Raw genomic sequence first — 22,114 nt, 5'->3', positions numbered from 1 at the left:
AAGGTGGTGTGTATCTAGCTTAACCTTTATGCCAGTATTTCATTGTTAGCGCAAGTTCGGCACTTATGTTTGGTTAAGAATAGAATGACTATTTTTTATATCCACAGTCTCTCTGCCTCTCTCTCTCTCTCTTTTTGTCTTCCTCTTTCTTTCTCTCCTCTCTGTCTTTCTTTCTTTCTCTTTTTCTCTCTCTCCTTCCCTCCTTCCCTCCTTTGCTCCTGTCTGTCTGTCTGTCTCTCTTTCTCTCTCTGTCTCTCTCTCTCTCACACACACACACATACGCATGCACACACTTACACAATTGGAAGGGGTGGGGCCAGAGAGAAGAGGAACCTTTGATCCTTAATGGACAAAAATAATGCACCCATATAAACAGGTACTGAGCATTGCTGCTTAGCATTGCAGAACGAGAATTCAGCACATGCATATAATAAATACTGCTTTAGGGCTGGAACTATGGCTTAGTGGTAGAGTGTTTGCCTAGCATGCATGAGGCCCTGAGTTCGATTCCTCATTATCACATACACAATAATAATAATAATAAATGTTTTAAGTAAGTATTCCTTGATTGCTTAACTACTCAGAAGATATTGTACCTTTTGTAAAGGGTTCCTTGGTTTAAACTCAGAGCCACAAGGTTGCTTGGCTGCTGTTCTACCACTTGAGCTCAACTTTGAAGATGAGATTTCACAGATTTTTCTACCAGGGCTGCCTATGACTGGCAGTCCTCCAGATCTTAGCCTCTTGAGTAGTGTGGATTACAGGTGTGAGCCACCAGATTGTGACAGAGTGCTTTTGAGCATAATTTCATACTACTGTTAGTGCTCCATCACTGCATTAACTAAGTGTCATTTTGGCACTCCCAAACCCAGTACTGGTGAATAAACACAGGCTCCAAGCACAGCTTCACTTTCTGTGACTGACAAGAATACCAAGCCTGACCACTGCAGCAATCAAGAAAAGGACCAGCAACGACATGTCTGGACTCCCGGAACCAGTATGTGCCCCAGGCTACAAAGGATGCATTTACTTTTTGGTTACATGAAGCTTTAGCATTCTTAGAATATGTTTCACCTCATTATATGCATTTATATTACTCAGTAGATTAGTTTAAGAAGTAGGTAATCGGGCTGGGGATATAGCCTAGTGGCAAGAGTGCCTGCCTCGGATACACGAGGCCCTAGGTTCAATTCCCCAGCTCCACATATACAGAAAAAACGGCCAGAAACAGCGCTGTGGCTCACGTGGCAGAGTGCTAGCCTTGAGCGGGAAGAAGCCAGGGACAGTGCTCAGGCTCTGAGTCCAAGGCCCAGGACTGGCCAAAAAAAAAATAAAAGAAGTAGGTAATCATAGCAAATAACCAATAATTTCCAAGAACATGGGCAGTTTTCAACTTACAGAGATAAAGATATCATTAAATACATTCATGTCAAACCCAGCTTTTAAAAAATAACAATATATTTGTCTTAAAAGAAAAACTATACACTCCCATATACACACACAGTACGGATCAAATGTACTCACATATACTACATAAGTTCTCTAGCACTGAGCTTATAAGGCCATATAGGCTAGGATTTTTTTCCTTTATTGTCAAAGTGAAGTAGAAAGGGGTCACAGTTTCATATGTAAGGCAGTGAGTATATTTCTTATCCAACTTTTACTTTCTCCCTCATTTTCCCCCTGCCTCCCCCCTCCCATTTCCTTCTCCCCATGTGTTTTGTAAGTATTGCTGTAGCATTGGTTTTGTCTTTTTATCCTTTGCCTCTCAATTTTGGTATTCCCTTTCCCTTCCTTAGTTCGAATACACATATATACAATAAAAACTAATCTAATTCCAGGCTTAAATTCAGAGAGTTCTAAGCTTTTTTCACATTTTCTGAATCACTGATACATCTGTGAAAATGAATCAATTTTGTAGCTTTCTTCTATAATATTTAAGTATCCACACCGTATAATGTGTCAGAAAACCCTGAGTGGCTTCAAAACATGACACCAAATGTTAATCATTAAGGTGATTAATATTGTCATAGTTTCCCACTAGCATCCAGGATATATTGATTGCAAATATCTAATTACTTACACAGTACTTGTAAAGTATGTAATAGATAAGCTACTAATATAGGTCAACAAATAATTAGGAAGAAATTGCTGACCTTTATTCTCTCCACAAATTTTGGAATACTCTTGTTTTTGCGTAAAAAAAATGTAATCTTTACCTTTTTATCAATACTTCAATAGACAAGCAATTTAACTAAATTTTGACAATGAATGGGTAAACCAAGGTCTAGTGATATTAATCTTGCCATATTGTGTGTTCTTAATGAGCAAAGTGGATTGTTTTAATATATAAAATAATCAATTAATAGAATATTATATTGAACAAAATAGCAAAGTGTTACTTGAATGACAAGTGGATGGTATATGATTCATATTTAATCTTCAAAAGCAAAATATATTGGCCAGCCACATTACCTAGGTCCATATTGCTTGACTGTATCATGAAAATCACTGTACCCATCATAAACTAGAGCAAGTAAGCCAAAAGGCATGAGTACATTTCTCACAGCAAAATTCAAATTTTGGAAAAAAATAGAGTAAGTGAAATAGAATACAAATGAAATGGAATGGATAAATATGACATCACTAATATCATATTAAGCCCTGTGCTTATTATAATCATGGTATGTTGGGGACAGCTGTGCCTGTAAGAGGCCACAGCTGGCTCTAGCCTGTCCCCTCCCCTTCTGCCTTTAACAGGAAGAGAAGCCCCGCCCCTGGGGGTCAAGCACGTGTCTGATGGCCGGGGACCCCAGAACCCAACCCTTGGGGGGGCTGGGCCTCCACCCACAAAGGAAGTCCCCTGACATCATTTGAGGGACAGCCCTTGTGGCCAATCAGGGGCCCCTCTCCTGTGCCCGCCTTTGGGGTATATCTCTTGGCTCCTCATTTGAATAAACAGAACGCCCATGAGGCTTCTCCAAGGACCCACGGATCCGTGTCTTCCTTGGCGGGTTTGGGGCACCTTGCGAACACACACTAACCGAGGCTATCTGTGGCCATCGGTCCCACGTGAGAGCGATAAAGGACCACACAGGAAGGGGTGGACAAGCCCAGGACCCCCAAGCGGAGGGGAAGTAGAGCAAGCCCGGCAATGGTATTTATGATACTTTCACTTAACCATTTAAAATTGAGGTCTGAAACTTAAAATAAAAACCATGACAATACATAATACTAGAAAAAAATCAGCTGGGCTTCAGATAAATAGTATTGATAAATAGTATTGAATTCCTGTATGAAACAGGCAGATTATCACTTTTTACCAGCTCCCGATAACCAAAAATAGAATGCGTATTGAATGTCGAGTTTCCCACTTTGACAGAATTTTCAAAACTTAGCAAGACTTTTTAGAAAGAGAAAGAAAAAGAAATCCTAGTTCTTTGTCGTTGTTGTTGTTTTGTAAATACAGATATGATAGTACTAGGCTCAATTGCAGTTATAAACATATAAAAAAGATCAGAATGAGGTTAACTATCTATTATATAAGGGAATATATTTTTAAGGATTTCCAGAGATATTTCTGTTATCTCTATTATTCTTTAAAACTGACTTTAATCATAGTCTTTTAAAATTAATCATGTATTAATAGTATCCTGGACAGTCTATTGCATAGTTTCTATATACAATGATTCTTTAAAAGAGAGAGAGAGAGAAGAAAAAGCTGAATCAAATATCAGCTGTATCTGATTTACAGTATAGTATCTTGTTGGTTCTTTAAAATTATAATTTTTTTTTTAGTGAGGTCTTGATCTTTCTTTTACAATACCTGGAATTCTGAGGTTCTGAAACATCGGATTCTGAGCACGTTTTCTTTACCTGTAAGAAAAGAGTCTTGGTTACTTTTATTTGAAAATGCAACTTTCTCAATCAGGTTCCTACATACTGTTAAACTTAAAGAGGACCCAGTTCTGTTCACCAAAATCTCGATAAAATATTCCCCACATTTTATAAGCAATAGCACAAGGTAGGAAACAGCGTATTTCATTAGTATGCCATGAAAACAGCTGCTAAATGTGCTTCCCTGATTTCCATTAGATATAGCATGTTGTGCTACAACAGCCAGAATCAGCCAGCCTAACCAGAACAAAGAAACCAAAGAACTAAGTCTCCTACTTAAAGCCATACTGTTCTTAATCTACTAGGAAGTGTTTTTCCAATGGATACCACTTCTGTCTCCTAAAGCATACACACAGTCATAAACACTTGGTTTTGACGCAAAGCACAGTGTTAGCTAAAATGTTCATATATTAATTTTCATTTTGAAAGCCCCATAGCTATATGTTTCATAGAAGCCTCAGACTATCAAGGCAGTTTCAGCCTGCTCTTAGATTTCTCACTTATAACAGTAGAATTGAAGTCTACTTCACAGACTTTATTTCATTTTGTAAGGTATTTTTAACCTAGAAAAAGTAAAGAATGAGGCTCACTTATGCTGCCAGCGCATCTATCCATTTCTAGATATAAGTATGTAGAATGTTTCCTAAAACAATGGAAGACATAGCTCCATACTCCTTCACAATTTAAGTGCAGATACTTGTGTCCGATTACTGTGGCCTTACAGATATATTACATACATAGTGAACTCAAATTTAAAAATATTTCTCGGTTTAAGATGATCCACTGTCATATATGTTTTAAGCCCTTATTGTGATGACATAGTATGTAGCCTACAGGATCCCAGAATTTTAAGCTTCTTATACCTAGTTTGGAAGTGGAAAAAGTGTTACTGAATGCATAACCCAGCCACTTTTGTGTGGGGTGAATTGAAATACCAGTGGTACCACTTGAAAGAAGTTTTGCGTTTTAAAGTGACAGTATAGTATAATATTTCTTGCTTGCAAAGTAATTCTTTCTTCTTCCAACTCAAAATGCATGAAACACACACACACACACACACACACACACACACACACACACACACACACACCATCCCATGCACTTAAAAAAAAATCTGTGGTTTGTTTTTCATTTCCAATTAGAAACATTTCTGTAATCTGGAACATCAGTTATTTGCTTTATTAACTCTGTATTCTGTTTTGCTTCCCATAAATATATTTACAAAATAGAAAAAAGAAGACTGCCATTTTGCCCTGCTGAGTAACTTTCTTTATCCTTAAAACAGGATTCAGCACTGTGAGATAAAGGGGAGGAGAAACATTTTTTCGAGAATAATGTCTACACAAAAGTCACTAGGATGGATGCACACAGAATTTGGATTGTCCAAGAAAGATAAGAACCAAACAGAAGGACAACATGAATCAGATCATTCTACCCTTGGCTTCTTTCCTATGACTCATCACCAGAAATGACAAGAAGTGCCAAATTGAATGTCACTTTCCTCAGGACTTGACTTTGGCTTGACCTTGATGACTTTGGATTCAACTGAAGAAGCTCCAGAAAGCTACAGTGAAAGAAGCACCCTGTCAATTAAGAATCAGGATAAGAAAAGTCTCCTGTAACTTAAGCACTTAAAAAAAGATTTAATATTGATAGCTTTCTAAAACACCATCTTCCCATTAATGTACCAGAAATTTCTGATTTATTACTTTATTTCTCAAAGTACTAACTGTAATACAGAGAACATATCTATTGCCTTTTTAAAATGTATATAATCTAGTACTGACAGAGTCCCAAGCTTATAATATATGCTTAGTGTGAGGAAGGAAGAAGATATTCTTTAAATACTGTTTAAGATATAGATTCATCCAAATAGTTGTTATTAAAAAGCTTATATTTCTTTCAAAGTCAAACGAGGGAAGGATAATATTTAGGATACTGTGACTACTATATGGGAACTCCATCAAAAATGTTGTGGATATTCACAAGTGAAAATGGGAGTAAAAGAAATTTAATTGTGTCCTGGGGATATGGCCTAGTGGCAAGAGCGCTTGCCTCGTATACTTGAAGCCCTGGGTTCGATTCCCCAGCACCACATATACAGAAAATGGCCAGAAGTGGCGCTGTGACTCAAGTGGAAGAGTGCTAGCCTTGAGCAAAAAAGAAGCCAGGGACAGTGCTCAGGCCCTGAGTCCAAGGCCCAGGACTGGCAAAAAAAAAAAAAAAAAAAAAAAAAAAAAATTAATTGTCTTCTGAACTGTTTTAAAGGACATAAAAAATCTCAAGGACTTTATGTGGTTTTCCTGATTATGAAGCACTTATACTCAGCAAAGAGTTTGGAAATGCACCGTGGGTAATGCAGATCATTAAAGGGTTTGTTTTTTGTTTTGTTTAAAATATAATTTTATTATTATTTTTGTTTATATAGTACTGATGAATCAAACCCAGGATCTCATGAATGATAGGCACACACTCTACCACTAAGTCACATTCCCATCCCCCATTGAAAGGTTTTTAGAGACATTTGAGTAGAGATGGCCTAGAAGATACTGGAAATGGGACCAAGAGAGGGCTGACAGGCAGGCAAGAGCCTCAAGCTCACAGAGTGTAAGTTCCATGAACATGGAAGTGGCATTAACCTGGTACACAGAGCATTTCATCCCCAGCCCTGAGTGGATGCTTCTCAAATCATTCAACTTGTCAGAAATGGGGAAGGGCTGAATTAACATGGGAGTCAGGAAGAAACAAAGGGATATTTTCACAAACACTTCTCAAGATAGAATTTGGCTGACTGGCATAAGTGATGAAAGTACTTATATGAAACATGATCTGACCTTTGTGTCTGTCCTTGAAAGAAAATTTTACACACTTAGAACTACCAAAATAAAGATATTTCAAGACAATTCAAATTGCTTCAAAATTCTACATTTTTCCCCTGATGCTGAAGGTGTCAAGGATACTATTAGGCAAGTGCTCTGCCACTGAGCTATAACCTCATCCCCCAAACTCTATCTTATTTCTGAAATAGTGGTTTGATCATGGAATTACAAGTTGGAAGTCCAATATAAATATATTTTCTTTTGGAGAGCTGAATGCACTTCAGTGAATAGTGGCAGAACAATTTAAGCTATGGAAAGGAAACTATTCCTACAGAGTCTTTGGACCATTTCTCTTCAGGAAAATGCCAACTTACTTTTGAGTTTGTTTTGAATAAAGTGTAAATAAGCAGGCCAAGTAATGAAATAGGATTTTGTGCTTATGATTAAAATCCAAAGCCTTGTTTCCATAAGACACACAAGGAGCTATGCACAAACAGAAACAAGAGATAAGACAAATACCTTAATTAGCTAAAATATAGTAAATTTTAAGTTACAAGTTTCTTTGAAGAAATTAGGTAAATCAAAGCATGATACCAGTATTCAGTGAACATACAAATAAAAAAATACTGATTATTTAGCGAAAGGGATGAAAAATAGGCTGATATTTTAATTGATTGCTATATGCCAGGCACAATGCTAGATATATATTATTTTTGTCTCTATTCCCATATAGTAGTGAGACATAAACTAATTGATTTAATAATAAAATAAAAATCTTGTGAGCTGTATGTCAAATTTCAAATTCATATCTATGGGTGCTTTAATCAGTATATGTTAGAAACTTAAAACTGTGCACATAAAAACTAAAACCTTTTAAAACTAGAAAACTTTTAAAACTAAAACCACTTTTTAAAATGATTATGAAAACAGTTAACCATTTAATTGTAATGTCTATTACACTATTGTAATAATATTGTCATTTATCAAGTCAGTTTCTTTTCTTCTCACCATGCTAAACTATGTATATTTGTAGTGCCCATTACTTCATGGAAACAATCTTCATGGATAAAGTACTCCTTTTAAAAGAGACACCTGAACAATTTGTCTGATGCTGTCCAGCAGCTAGTGCTGGCAGAGATGAAATTAGAACTAAAGGTTATATATATAATGCCTTTCCCTCCTGTGTTCCTTGCTGTGTTCATCAGTTGCTTTTATCTGGTGTCCTTCCTTTTTTAAAGTCATCTTCCTGAGGTATCACTGAAGTATGAAAGTGTACATACTGAATGTATATGACCAGTCCAAGGTGAGACTATACCTATGACACTATCACCACAATCTGTGCTGTGAATATATCCATCGCCTCAAAAAATCACTTCCCACTCTATGGGTGTGTGGTTTGAGCAGGTCATATAAGATCTATACTCAGGAAGATTTTAAGTGCCTAGTACGTCATGGCTGGCTTTCAGAACTATGCTACACCATGGATTTCAAGGACTTGCTCATTTTGCATACTTGAATATTTCCCCCCTTTGACTCACATCTTTCCTGTCTTAAAACTAAGAGTTGAAAGAAGAGTTTCACAGAACACTTTCCAAAAAGGAACAGAGTAGTCACTTCTAAATCTTTAATCATTTTTTTAAGTTCAACAACTGAAGTAAATATTTTTAACCAACATTTAAACTCCAAGGAAACAAAATATAAGGAGCTTTGAATAAAAGAAAATTATCCAGGTATCTCTAATATCCACTACCAACACCATCACCAATACACCAACAGAAACAAACATCTTTTTGTGAAAAAACAGCTTCTTATTGTCCAAAATATCCCCATATGCTCATTTCACCAAAGCATTACTGAATGCTGAGGGAAAGGCACTGTTGAGAGAGAGAGAGGAACAACACTGAAGTAGTTCCACAGGGTAGCTGATAAGCACGTGTGGGTAGTTAACCTTTGAAATGTGACTGATCTGAACTGAGATATACCTTGAGTCTAAAAGGCACACAGGAGTTCCAAGTCTTCAAATAAGAAAGTGTAAGTAAAGTCTCTTAATCTCTCTGATATAGAGTCATGAAATCATAATTTGAAAATTCTGAATTAAACAGTATAATTTCTACTTTTTCTTTTCCCATATGGCTACTGGGAAATTTAGAATACATTTATGATTCACATAATTTTTTTCTGTCTAGATCAATGAAATATCTGCCTGCATTTGAAATCATGTATTTCAGAGAAGAAACATACATATATATAACATGTGTAAACTGGTAAACTGTAAATCATCAGCAGAGAGTGTTAAGAAAATGAAGCAGAAAATATGAATAGAAAAGCCCTGTTCAATAATATTGTATTAAACTATTACTAAAAAAAAATAATTTTCCAGGCCGGGCATGGTAGCTGATACCTGTGTTCCCATCAGCTTTGGAGGCTGAGGCAAGAAAATCTCCAGGCCCAGGACAGACTAAATTAACTATGAAATGAGATCCTATTTGAAAACCCAAGGGCTTTGGGTATAGCTCAGTGCTAGAGCACTTGATTAACATGCACAAGTTCAATCAGGGTTCAATCTTTCAGTCTCCAGCAATGCAAAAAAACAAATAATTTTTTAGTTTCACAATACAACCTTCATATTTTTAGCTGTATTTCCACAAGTAACACAAACCATAATGATTAAGTAATATGGGATTTGGTTTTGTGAATAATGAATTTTTTTAATACCTGGAAAATGTATGTAGAAAATACCCAAATGTCTAGAATGTTTTACATGTCACAAACACACTGAAGTGTAACAATCAGTCATAATGCTTTATCACATTTTCTTACTACTAAATTATTTGAGAAGCCTACAGTCTTCTGAAGAAAAACAGGATTAATGCATGTAAAAGTACATAAACAAAAACCAATTGCTTTTGACCTATCCAACATCTTCCAAAAAGCTGGAATCAATTATCATAATTATTTTCTACTTACTCTTACTGCTTACAAGTCTCAAAATGTTAATAGTAATAAAAATGTAAAGAATGAAGTAGTGGAAAAAAAACATTTTCAAAGGAGTTCTTTGCTTTGAAGCAAACTTTAAAGATTGCTAAAAGTCCTATACAGTGATAACAAAAGATCAGCTCAATAACCACAAATCCCAAGATTTCATTTCAGAGACTCCAGAAATGAAAGTTTGTTGATGTAATGAATAATTTATTATGCATACTTTTATGAGTGGTAAGACAATATTTATTCACTGAGTTATAATGCAAGGTAGATTTGAATGCATTATTGCTTAAGTAAAATATGGATAAGTAAACAAATATAAAAATAGAATTTGTTCCCCCAAAGGCAAACATTTTTGCATTTTAAACCAAAACCGTTGTAAATGGAGGTAGCACAGAAACTGTCAACAGCAACTGAGACTTGTGAGCTCTGCTTGAATTTCAAATGCAAATACTCTATATGTAAATCTGATGAAATAAAAGGTATTTATAATGGCACTGTAACAATTTTTTGTGTAACTGTACACTTTCTAAAGTATGTTTTCAATAATTAGAGTTCATAAAATTATTGGATGATTGCCTGATAAGGCAGATGTGCTCTAACATTAGTTGCCTTTAATTCCTGAAAAACTGAAGTGAAAATAGGAGCTCTTGACACTGTTCAAATTTTCTAAACATATAACATTGCCATTTTAATTTGAAATGAAAAGCTATATTTTCTTTCAGTTATTCCAGCTTTATGCCAGAGATTTTAATAATGCTCTCACTTAGTGCATGCTAATTGCATGACCCAATGTGAATTTAAAAAAACAAAGGAAGATAAAATTTTAAAGAAAAATTTCACTTTTTTCCTAAAGTTCAGAAACAATTGATATTCTGAGTGTGATAGGCTTCACAGATTATACTGATATCTAGTGAGAAACATTATGCATGAAGTAAACCTGAAGGTTGTACACAGAACTGTATTTTGGATTTTTATATGAGTCTTCCTTTTCTCTCCTTCACAGAGAAATATACACACAGAGATGAACAGATATTGGAGCTCTATAAATGGAAGGGTTTAAAAATAAGTTAAAAGAGGAGAAAGATGGCGCCGAGACAATAGGGAGGCACCCCGACTCGCACCAACTGAATAGCGAGCTGGGAACTCCAACACCCAACACTCCACCAAGAACCCAGCAAAACCAGCATCCAGAAGCAGTGGAGAAACGCAGGAAAACAAAAAGGAGCAAAAAAGAAGAACCGAAAACCTACACGGAGCCGGAGATTAATCGGGGCACCCTCCCCCCACCAGCCGGCCCTGGCCCAAACAGGGTCAGGCTGGGAAAGGGAAACCCGGCGATCGGCAGACAGGTTGCCAGGAGCGCAGAATCCATATAGCGGGAGACCCCACGGACACAAAGCAGGGTGCGGACCAAGACACACCCAGCAGCGACGAGAAGTTCGGGTCCACACCGGATTCGGACAAGGGAACCCAGCGCGGCAGAAAGAGGGAACGGGGGAGCCACCACGACACTTCGCCAACCCCTGAAGGGCCAACGGCGGTGCGGGACACGCACACAAAGCAGCAAAAGTGAGTCCCCCATAATCCCTTCCCCCAACGGGAGACCCAAGCCCGACAAAGACGATATATCTCCCTCCCTCCCCCTCCCCACTCCCGTGGGAACAAAGATTCCCCAAATCAGGCGGGAAGCTCCCAGCAGGCACTGGGAAGCCAGTCTAGCAGGGGAAGGGCGGAACAGCCCCAAGCCCCCAAAGGTTCCTGAACTGGCAGAACCGGCCCCGTCCCCTTCCCAACAGGGGCCAGGGACGGCCGGCAGGGCAAGCCCCACCCGAGGCGCCTAGACCTTGCGGACTCTTACAACTAAAATCACAGGCGCTGGTGGGCAATACCAGCCCAGCAGGGTCACCTGAGCCTGATCTCGTTCCCCCTCCTCGAAGCGGAGGCGAGGTCTGAGGGTGCCAAGCCACACCCGGACAGTCGATCCCACTGGGCCCCACACATACTGCTTCCCCCCCCCAACGGACTCGCGGGAGGGCGCAAGCACAACCCAACAACCCAGGGCTCGCTCTGGGAGGCAGACCCCACTTAAGTGCCTGTTGTAGGGGACTCACAGTGCACAGGAGGGCGGGGCCCTGGCGAAAGCGCCCGCTCTGATAGGCGTGCCCTGCACTGGTGGGCGGGGCCACAGCGACAGCACCTGCTGACGCAGACACGCCTACACAGAAGGGAGGGAAGAACTACACAGACTTCCAGATGCGCAAATCACAAAGAAACATAACTCAGTTCATCAAAGGACAAGCCAACTCGCCAGCTCCAAAAAGCAGCACGACTGGAGAGGAGATGGAGAATAAAAAAGCAAATGAGGACATGTTAACAGGAATGATCGAAACCGTCAGAAATGAAATCAGAAAACAATTCCAGGAGTTTAGAGCGGAAATCTGGAAGGACACCCAGGAAGCCAAGAAAGAAATGGAAGCAAAACTGGATACAATGCAAGCCTCGTTTAAAGAAATGGAAGCAAAAATGGATACAATGCAAGCCGCCTTTAAAGAAAATCTCCACACCCTGAGAATTGAAATGCATGAAAAAATAGATTTAAAATACAACTCTTTAAAGGAAGAAATTTCCACGATCAGAGCTGATATGACAACCATGAATAGCTCTCTGACATCCATAAACTCCGCAATTGAAACCATAACACAAAGAGTGGACCATATGGAATCCAGAATCTCTCGCCTGGACGATGAAGCAGCTGACAACAACCAGAAAATGACCACACTCCAAGAAAAGGTGAAGCTTCAGGGAAGATTACTCCAGGAACTAATGGACAAAGACAAGAGATATAATCTGCGTATAATTGGAATAGAAGAAGGAGCCGAATATCAGAGCAGAGGGCTTAATCATGTTCTCAATAAAGTTATTGCAGAAAACTTCCCCAATCTCACAGGGGACCCCATCCAGGTAACCGAAGCCTATAGGACACCTGGCAGGCCAGACCCCAGGAAAACCACCCCAAGGCACATAATATTCAAGACTACAGACCTCAAGATTAAAGAGCAAATTCTGAATTCAGCCAAAGCGAAGAAGGAAACTTTTTTCAATGGGAAGAGGATTCGAATAACATCCGACTTATCCACACAAACTTACCAAGCTCGAAGTGAGTGGAAGAACACCATCCAAGTACTTCAGAATAACAATTTACAACCTCGGATCAAATATCCAGCGAAACTGGAGTTCACATTCGAAGGGAGAACCAGATCTTTCCACACCAAAGAGGAGCTAAAGGAGTATGTGAATAAAAAACCAGCCCTACAGCGAATATTAAGAGGGGAAGCCCACCCAACAGAGATCGTAAAAGACACACAGACAGATTCAGAAAGAAACTTCAATAGCCAAAGTCCAGCAGAAACACAAGCTCACTAAAGACAAGAAGAAAAAAAAAAAAACAACAGGAAAAAACAGCCCAACAAGAAAATGGAAGGAGAAAAAACACCCTTATCCTTGATCTCTTTAAATATAAATGGCTTAAACTCCCCGATCAAGAGGAGCAGACTGGCAGAATGGATCCGCAAGCAAAAAGTTGACATCTGTTGTCTACAAGAGACCCACCTTACAGCAAGGGACAAAAACAGGCTTCGAATGAAAGGATGGAGCAAGATCTACCAAGCAAATGCACCCACCAAAACGGCAGGTGTAGCCATCCTGATCTCAGACAAGCTGGATTTCTCTTTAAAGTCCACTCAAAAAGACAAAGAAGGACACTACATATTGATACAAGGAAAAATCCAGAATCAAGACATCACGGTGATAAATGTATACTCACCGAACAAAAGAGGCCCGACATATGTCAAGCAAATTCTCACAGAATTACAGAGCAAGATAGATGCAAACACAATCATAGTGGGTGACTTTAATACTCCTCTCTCTCCAAGAGACAGATCCAACACCCAGAGGATTAGTAAGGGAGCTGAGGACCTAAATAACACCATTGCCCAAATGGATCTAACAGACCTATATAGAACCTTCCACCCTACAGAGACCCAATACACCTTCTTTTCAGCAGCCCATGGATCATATTCCAAAATAGACCACGTCATAGCCCACACAAAGAACCTCAGCAAATACAAAAGAATTGACATCATCCCATGTATTATATCTGATCACAGTGGATTAAAGGTAACCCTCAACAACAAAAGATACCACAGAGCCTATACACACTCTTGGAGGCTAAACCCCACGCTGCTATCCAACACTTGGGCCACAGATCAAATTAAAGATGAAATCAACGAATTCATAAACCACAATGACAAAGAAAACACATCACAAAGAAACCTATGGGACACAGCTAAGGCAGTACTGAGGGGCAAGATCATTGCACTCAGTACCCACATTAAAAGAATGGAAGCAGAGCAGGTGAATACCCTCACGATGAAACTAAAACAACTGGAGAAACAAGAAATGACAGAATCTAAAACGACTAGGAGGGGAGAGATTACAAAGATTAAAGAAGAGATAAATCTGATTGAAAATAGAAAGACCATTCAACAAATAAATAAGACTAAAAGCTGGTTCTTTGAGAAAATAAACAAAATTGACAGACCCCTTGCAAGACTCACAAAAAAAAGAAGAGAAGAGACTCATATACGTAAAATCAGGGACTCCACAGGAAAAATTACAACAAATACACACGATATTCAAACAATCATAAGGAGCTATTTCCAAAACCTCTACTCAACAAAAAACAATAATTTTACAGAAATGGATCAATTCTTAGAGAAGTACAAACTGCCCAAACTGAACCAAGAAGAAATAAATCAACTAAATAAACCAATAACTTACGGTGAGATACAGGAGGTAATCAAGAACCTCCCTACTAAGAAAAGCCCAGGCCCAGATGGATTCACCAATGAATTCTACAAAACCTTTAGTGAGGAGCTAATTCCAATACTCCTCAAACTCTTCCGCGAAATAGAAACGGAGGGAAAAATCCCGAACTCATTCTACGAAGCTAATATCATACTCATCCCCAAACCAGGCAAAGATCCAACAAAAAAAGAGAACTACAGACCAATATCACTAATGAACACAGATGCAAAGCTCCTCAATAAAATATTAGCTAACAGGATCCAGAAAGTGATCAAGAATATCATACATCATGACCAAGTAGGCTTCATCCCTCAGTCACAAGGATGGTTCAACATCCGTAAATCAATCAATGTAATTCACCACATAAACAGAACTAAAATCAAGAATCACATTGTTATCTCAGTCGATGCCCAAAAAGCCTTTGACAAAATACAACATCCATACCTATTAAAAGCTTTGGAGAGAACAGGAATAGATGGAACATTCCTCAAAACAATAAAGGCCATATACAACAGACCAACTGCTAATATCATATTAAATGGAGAGAAACTTAAATCATTCCCCCTAAACACAGGAACAAGACAAGGATGCCCACTCTCCCCACTTCTGTTCAACATAGTACTGGAATCCCTAGCCATAGCAATAAGGCAAGAGGAGGACATCAAAGGGATCCACATCGGCAAGGAAGAAATCAAGTTATCCCTATTCGCAGACGACATGATCTTATATCTCAAGGACCCAAAAAACTCAGTACCCAAACTCCTACATCTAATAAACCAATTTGGCAAAGTAGCAGGATACAAAATCAATCCACAAAAGTCAGCAGCTTTTCTGTACACCAGCAATAGACAAACAGAAAAGGAAATTATGGAAACGATTCCATTTACAGTAGCCAAAAAAAGAATAAAGTACCTAGGGATCAACTTAACCAAGGACGTGACGGACCTATTCAATGAAAACTACAAAAATCTAATAAGGGAAATCAAAGAAGACACAAGGAGATGGAAAGACCTCCCATGCTCATGGGTAGGCAGAATCAATATAGTGAAAATGGCCATACTGCCCAAATTGTTATACAAATTCAATGCAATACCTATCAAAATCCCAGCCACATTCTTCACTGAAATAGAGAAACCAATCCATAAGTTCATATGGAACAGCAAAAAACCTAGAATAGCCAAAGCAATTCTAGGCAAAAAACATAGTGCAGGAGGTATCACCATACCAGACTTCAAGCTCTACTACAAGGCCATCATAACAAAAACAGCATGGTATTGGTATAAAAACAGATCGGAAGACCAGTGGATTAGAATTGAAGACCCAGAAATAAAACCGCACTCTTACAGCCAACTGATATTCGACAAAGGAGCTAAAGACATACAATGGAATAAACATAGCCTCTTCAACTACTGGTGCTGGGAGAACTGGGCAGCCATATGCAGAAAACTCAAAGTAGACCCAAGCCTATCACCATGCACCAAGATCAACTCAAAATGGATCAAGGACCTCAACATCAGACCTGAATCCTTGAAACTACTGAAGGACAGAGTAGGAAAGACACTAGAACTTATAGGCACAGGAAGGAACTTCCTGAATAGAGTCCCAGGCGCACAACAAATAGGGGAAAGACTCAACAAATGGGACTACTACAAATTAAAAAGTTTCTGCACAGCTAAGGTCATAGCCACCAAAATAGAAAGACAGCCAACGATATGGGAAAGGATATTTACCAGCACAGCAACAGACAAAGGCCTGATACCTGTCATCTACAGAGAACTCAAAAAACTAAGCCCCTCCAAGCCCAATAAACCTATTAGGAAATGGGCAAAAGAGCTAAAGAGAGACTTCACAAGAGAAGATATAAAAATGGCAAAGAAACACATGAGGAAATGCTCAACATCCCTGCTAGTAAAGGAAATGCAAATAAAAACAACCCTGAGATACCACCTCACCCCAGTTAGAATGGCCTATACTCTGAACTCAGGAAACAACAAATGCTGGAGGGGCTGTGGGGAAAGAGGAACCCTTCTCCATTGTTGGTGGGAGTGCAAATTAGTACAGCCACTTTGGAGAACAGTATGGAGGTTTCTCAAAAAGCTCAATATAGACCTACCCTATGACCCAGCCATACCACTCCTAGGCATCTATCCTAAACAGCAAAACCCAAGATATCAAAAGGACATTTGTACTTCCATGTTTATCGCAGCACAATTCACAATAGCCAAAATTTGGAAACAACCCAGATGCCCCTCCACAGATGAATGGATCCAAAAAATATGGTACTTATACACAATGGAATACTACATAGCGATTAGGAATGGTGAAATATTGTTATTTGCAGGGAAATGGTCAGAACTCGAACAAATAATGTTGAGTGAGACAAGCCTAGAACACAGAAAACAAAGGGGCATGATCTCCCTGATATATGACTGTTAACAAAGGGAGATGGAGAGACAGTAGAGACCAAGTCTGTGAACACTGTATATGTGCTTGATACATTGTATACTGCATATGGGTCTACCTGACCTAGACAAGGGATGGGAAAACAGGTTGTAAGATATCACAAGAAATGTACACAATGCCCTACTATGTAACTGCACCCTCTTTGCACAGCACCTTGTAAAAAAAAAAAATTTATGTTCAATTGATAATAAAAAAAAAATAAAAATAAAATTTAAAAAAAAAAAAAAAAAAAAATAAGTTAAACTATTTCCTTTCCTGTCCTATTTCAGGATGTATGAGTAGCTAAGAAATCAGAATAGCTAGGGTAATTTTACAATGTGAGCATTTTCTAGAAATCATTCTAGTATTTGATTACTTAACAGCAGTGAAAGAAAATGTTTTGGTTTTTTTTTTTCCAAACAAAACAATTACAAGTCAATACCATCCTAGAACTTAATAAGCGATGCATATTTTAAAGTAGTAACTTGTGATCATTTTACTTTTTAAAGTAAGTATAATTTATCTTGAGAAGATGATCACAAAATTTCTCTACTGCTGGCTCACACAGGCACAGCTCAGAGATTTGCAGTTTACACCATCGGAAATTTAAATGTTTTGACATTTCATCACAATTCCTATTTGAAATTCTAAAATAAATGTTATTCATTTTTTGACTTTCAAAAACTCAACAACAAGGCTGGGAATACGGCCTAGTGCAAGAGTGCTTGCCTCCTACACATGAAGCTCCCGGTTCGATTCCCCAGCACCACATATATGGAAAACAGCCAGAAGGGACGCTGTGGCTCAGGTGGCAGAGTGCTAGCCTTGACCAGGAAGAAGCCAGGGACAGTGCTCAGGCCCTGAGTTCAAGGCCCAGGATTGGCCAAAAAAAACAAAAACAAAAACCAACAACAAAAAACTCGGGCTGGGAATATGGCCTAGTGGCAAGAGTGCTTGCCTCCTACACATGAAGCTCTAGGTTCGATTCCCCAGCACCACATATATGGAAAACGGCCAGAAGGGGCGCTGTGGCTCAGGTGGCAGAGTGCTAGCTTTGAGTGGGAAGAAGCCAGGGATGGTGCTCAGGCCCTGAGTCCAAGGCCCAAGACTGGCCAAAAAACAAAACAAAACAAAACAAAAAACTCAACAACAGCAACAACAACAAATGAGAACAGGGCACCAGTGGCTAACACCTGTAATCCCAGCTACTCAGGAGGTTGAGATCTGAGGATCTAGATTCAAATCCAGCTGGGGCAGGAAAGTCCAGGAGACTCATATCTCAAATTAAGCCCCCCCAAAAGCCAGTATTGGAGCTGAGGCTCAAGGAGTAGAGTACTAGCCTTGAGTACAAAAGCTCAGGGACAGTGTCCAGGTCCAGAGTTTAAGCCTCAGGACTAGCATACAACAACAATAAATTAGAGCAAAAAAGTTACCATCAAGAGTTTAACAAATCTATACATATTTGGGATGCTTTTCAGAGATTTTTCTAAGCGGTAGAAGAGCATTCTTATAAAGTAGTTTTTTTTTTTCCCAAGGTAAAAAATCTTAACAGCTATAAATGCATACATTTCCAAAATCCTCCTCCTGGGGTGAGAAAATCATTTTCCTCCTTTGTTTTTATTGTGTTGGTACTGGGGCATAAACTTGGGGCCTTGCACTTTCCCATGGCCTTTTTCTACTCAAAGCAGGTGTCCTATCATGTGAGCCATACCCCTACTTGTTGCCTTTTGCTTATTAATTAAAGATAAGAGTCACAAGGACTTTCTTTCCCTGGTTGGCTTCAAACCATGATCCTTAGATCCCAGCCTTCTAAACTTCCTCCCTTTTCTTGGTTCTGTATCCATTTCTTGCCCCAGATCCTCCCTGTTACTGAGGAGTTCAGGTTTCTAAGTCACCACTTATTTATTTACAATAAAAGAGTTCTCAAGTACACAACTGGCAGTCTACACCAATTCCAAAGAATCACCAATTTCCAAAGGGCAATGGTAGGCAAAATAAACACACAGAGTAAGAACAGTAGTGCTAGAAGGTTAATAAGTAAACAGCCAACCCTAGTAACGTAAAGCAGAAATTATTTTACCCCTGCAGGACTGTGTTGTCATGAGCAAGATCTTATTTGATTTCTGGCCCTTTGGTGCATGGCCTTTTGAGGGTCTTGGCATGGAGGAGGAAGGTTGGGCAAAAATCACACACTGGGGAGAAATTATATTTTAAGTGGAAAAATCCTATTGCCTATAACTCTTCATCAATTACAACTGCCACATTGCTTTCACTTTGAGAGTTCATTGCAAGGTTGAATATATTTAAGAAGAAACTTGGAAGTAAAGATATAGGAAAATAAGTATAATTATTTATACATAGACATAAAACCAAATGCCAAACCATTTTAATCTTTAAAATTCTAAAATGTTTTTTTTTTCTCCTTAGCTATGTCATAGTTCCTTGTCACCTGGCATAAATGCCATATATGCTGTATCAATTATTTAGGAATATTTCAAACTCCTTCAAAGGGCATGTTTTTAGAGCACTCAATAGGTCAAAGGTAATATACTACTTAAAATGTCACAAAAGGAACATAAGATGCTATAGCATATCATATTACAGTTCTTATGAAAGTCAACTCTCTAAGTGTAGAAATAAAGCACAATTTTCAGCCTTAACAATAAGCAAACATATTGGAATCATGCATGCTACAGGTAGTTGTTTTTAGAGGTTTTTTTTTTCTTGAAAACATGTATGGTAAACATCTGAAGACATATCTGCCCATGTGTTTTGTTTTTCCTCATTCATTTTATGCACATGCTTTTTCTTTCTATTTTTCTCTTTGCCTTTCTTTTCATAGTCTTGTGTGTTGGAAGGAAGGTAACTTCTTTACAATGTATTACAATAACAAAAAAAAAACCACAATGAAATATTCTCTTCTCAATTGAGTTGTTACCTCATGAGCACACTGATGATTTGCATAAATCTACTGCAATTATATTAAAATTGATGACTCTACAGTCTATCTTTACATTGAAATGAGGAAGAATACCTTCACTAGTTCTACACATCAGAATCTTGAGCTGTAGAATTTTCTTCATTCAGGTGAACATTTATGAATTTTTAAGAATAATGCTTTAGGGCTGGGGATATAGCCTAGTGGCAAGAGTGCCTGCCTCGGATACACGAGGCCCTAGGTTCGATTCCCCAGCACCACATATACAAAAAATGGCCAGAAGCGGCGCTGTGGCTCAAGTGGCAGAGTGCTAGCCTTGAGCTGGAAGAAGCCAGGGACGGTGCTCGGGCCGTGAGTCCAAGGCCCAGGACTGGCCAAAAAAAAAAAAAAAAAAAAAAGAATAATGCTTTAAAATGATGTTAAGACTCCTCACCAAAGGTAGGAGAAAACTCATTAATGTTTAGCAACATCTTCTCTACTCTTTTTTTAAGATGTTGGAATGTTATGGCCACAAGGTTAAGAAACATCCCTCATTAATCATGATATGCCAAACCCAAGACCCCAGACAACACAGTATTACATGGCCTAACAAATTCAGCTCATCTTTGTCATGGATCTTCAAAAGAATTTGGCAACAAGCACTGATTCGATAGCACACATTTTAAAGCATAAATGAAATAACAATCATTCTGTAAAATGCTATAGGTCACCTAATATCATTTACTTGGTGAATATAACTAAAACTTAAACTTTTCTGTTGGAATAATTGATCCCAGAAATTAGTCTAGTTTATCATTATAAAGTAGTTGAAATCTCATAAAAATGTTTCTCTTAAAGTCTCTCGTGTGTGTGTGTGTGTGTGAAAATTTTAAAGGACAATGGAAAGTATATATAAAGCTCTCTAGAAGTTAAAATAGAATCATAACTCTCAAGGAAATGGAGAATTTTAAAAAAGATGATATAATGCAAACAAAAATTTAAAACCAATTTTAAATAGCATAGCACAATTCAATGTACTAATATATAGGTTAATTTCTATAAAATGGAAGTATTTTTTGGTTCAGCATATTAGTAAACAGCAAATAATTTGATTTATTTTCTTAATCATATATTAAAATAGAAGTGCTAAAAGATAAGTGCTGAAATTAAATTCCCTATTTTAACAATTAAGCCATACAATAAGAAAAGGTATACTGATAGTATGTTGTGGCTCAATCTTTCTTCCATAATATTGCAACAACAATTTTAATTTTTGAAATCTGTGGGAGTTTTACATTAGTGCCATCTTGTATTGCCATTGTTACAAAAAGTTACAAATCACCTTTCCCTCTTATGTCTTAATACTAAACTGAAATTCTTCATTGGCAGAGTAAATAAAACACAGATTGTAACATAATTTACACCATAATTCCCTCCTTACAATGAATATATTTCTATTTGATGAGATATTCTACCAAGTTAAAGTAACAATCTGAACTACCTTAAACTAGGGGCTTAAGAGAAAACAGTTCCATGTGACACATATTTCATATGTACAGCTATGTGGCCAAAGGAAATAGCCTCAGTAACTAAAGCAAGCAAAAAAACGAAGTCATAGATTACACAGATTTTTGAATGCAGAATTTGATTGCTTTGATGGAAGTGACATTTAGTAAGTTATCTTCAGACTTTTCCTGGTCCTAAATATTTGTTGATCCTAAAGACATAAGTACACTGCATATTCTAAATGAGCAATCAATCCATACACTAGGAAAACTCAAGAGTTAAACAGTAAAGGAATTTTAGATCAGGTCTATCTATAGGGAAGGGCTCATTTTAGGTGAACCTAATAAATAATTGAGATGGACAGGATTTTTTCCTCTTTGACCTCAATTAAAATGACTTTCTGGGAGCTGGGTCTAAGCACGGTTTCTTTTGGTTTCCTCAATGCATACTTATGAAGTCATCTGGCTTTCGTATTTCTTCAACACCTGTATTACCTTTAAAATTGGCTTGCACCATTTCCCTACAGTAAACTATGTGGCTGGCCGTGGACATACAAACACTTTCCTTTCTGTAAGTAGCTCTGAGCTCAAAAACAGTCAGATCGTACAACTTTGAAAACTCTAACCTCAGCCATTTCTCTAAAACTTTGAGTAGGAAGAGAAACAACACAGAGATAAAGACC

The 22,114-nt window shown here is 38.2% G+C and overlaps 1 protein-coding gene across 6 annotated transcripts in view; it reads right to left on the bottom strand.

Annotated features, from left to right (window-relative positions):
• Positions 1-22,114, bottom strand: part of Eya4 (EYA transcriptional coactivator and phosphatase 4) — a 225,176-nt gene that overhangs the window by 109,773 nt on the left and 93,289 nt on the right. For all 6 annotated transcript variants that reach the window (XM_048354106.1, XM_048354107.1, XM_048354108.1 and 3 more), the window contains exon 3: positions 3,827-3,876. In XM_048354106.1, coding sequence (XP_048210063.1) covers positions 3,827-3,876 — 50 coding nt within the window. The remainder of the gene's footprint in view (positions 1-3,826; positions 3,877-22,114) is intronic.

The sequence above is a fragment of the Perognathus longimembris genome, chromosome 9 (assembly GCF_023159225.1).
Source record: "Perognathus longimembris pacificus isolate PPM17 chromosome 9, ASM2315922v1, whole genome shotgun sequence".
NCBI lineage: Eukaryota > Metazoa > Chordata > Mammalia > Rodentia > Heteromyidae > Perognathus > Perognathus longimembris.
Note: the sequence above shows the minus strand (reverse complement) of the source record. Positions and strands in the feature narration are given on the sequence as shown.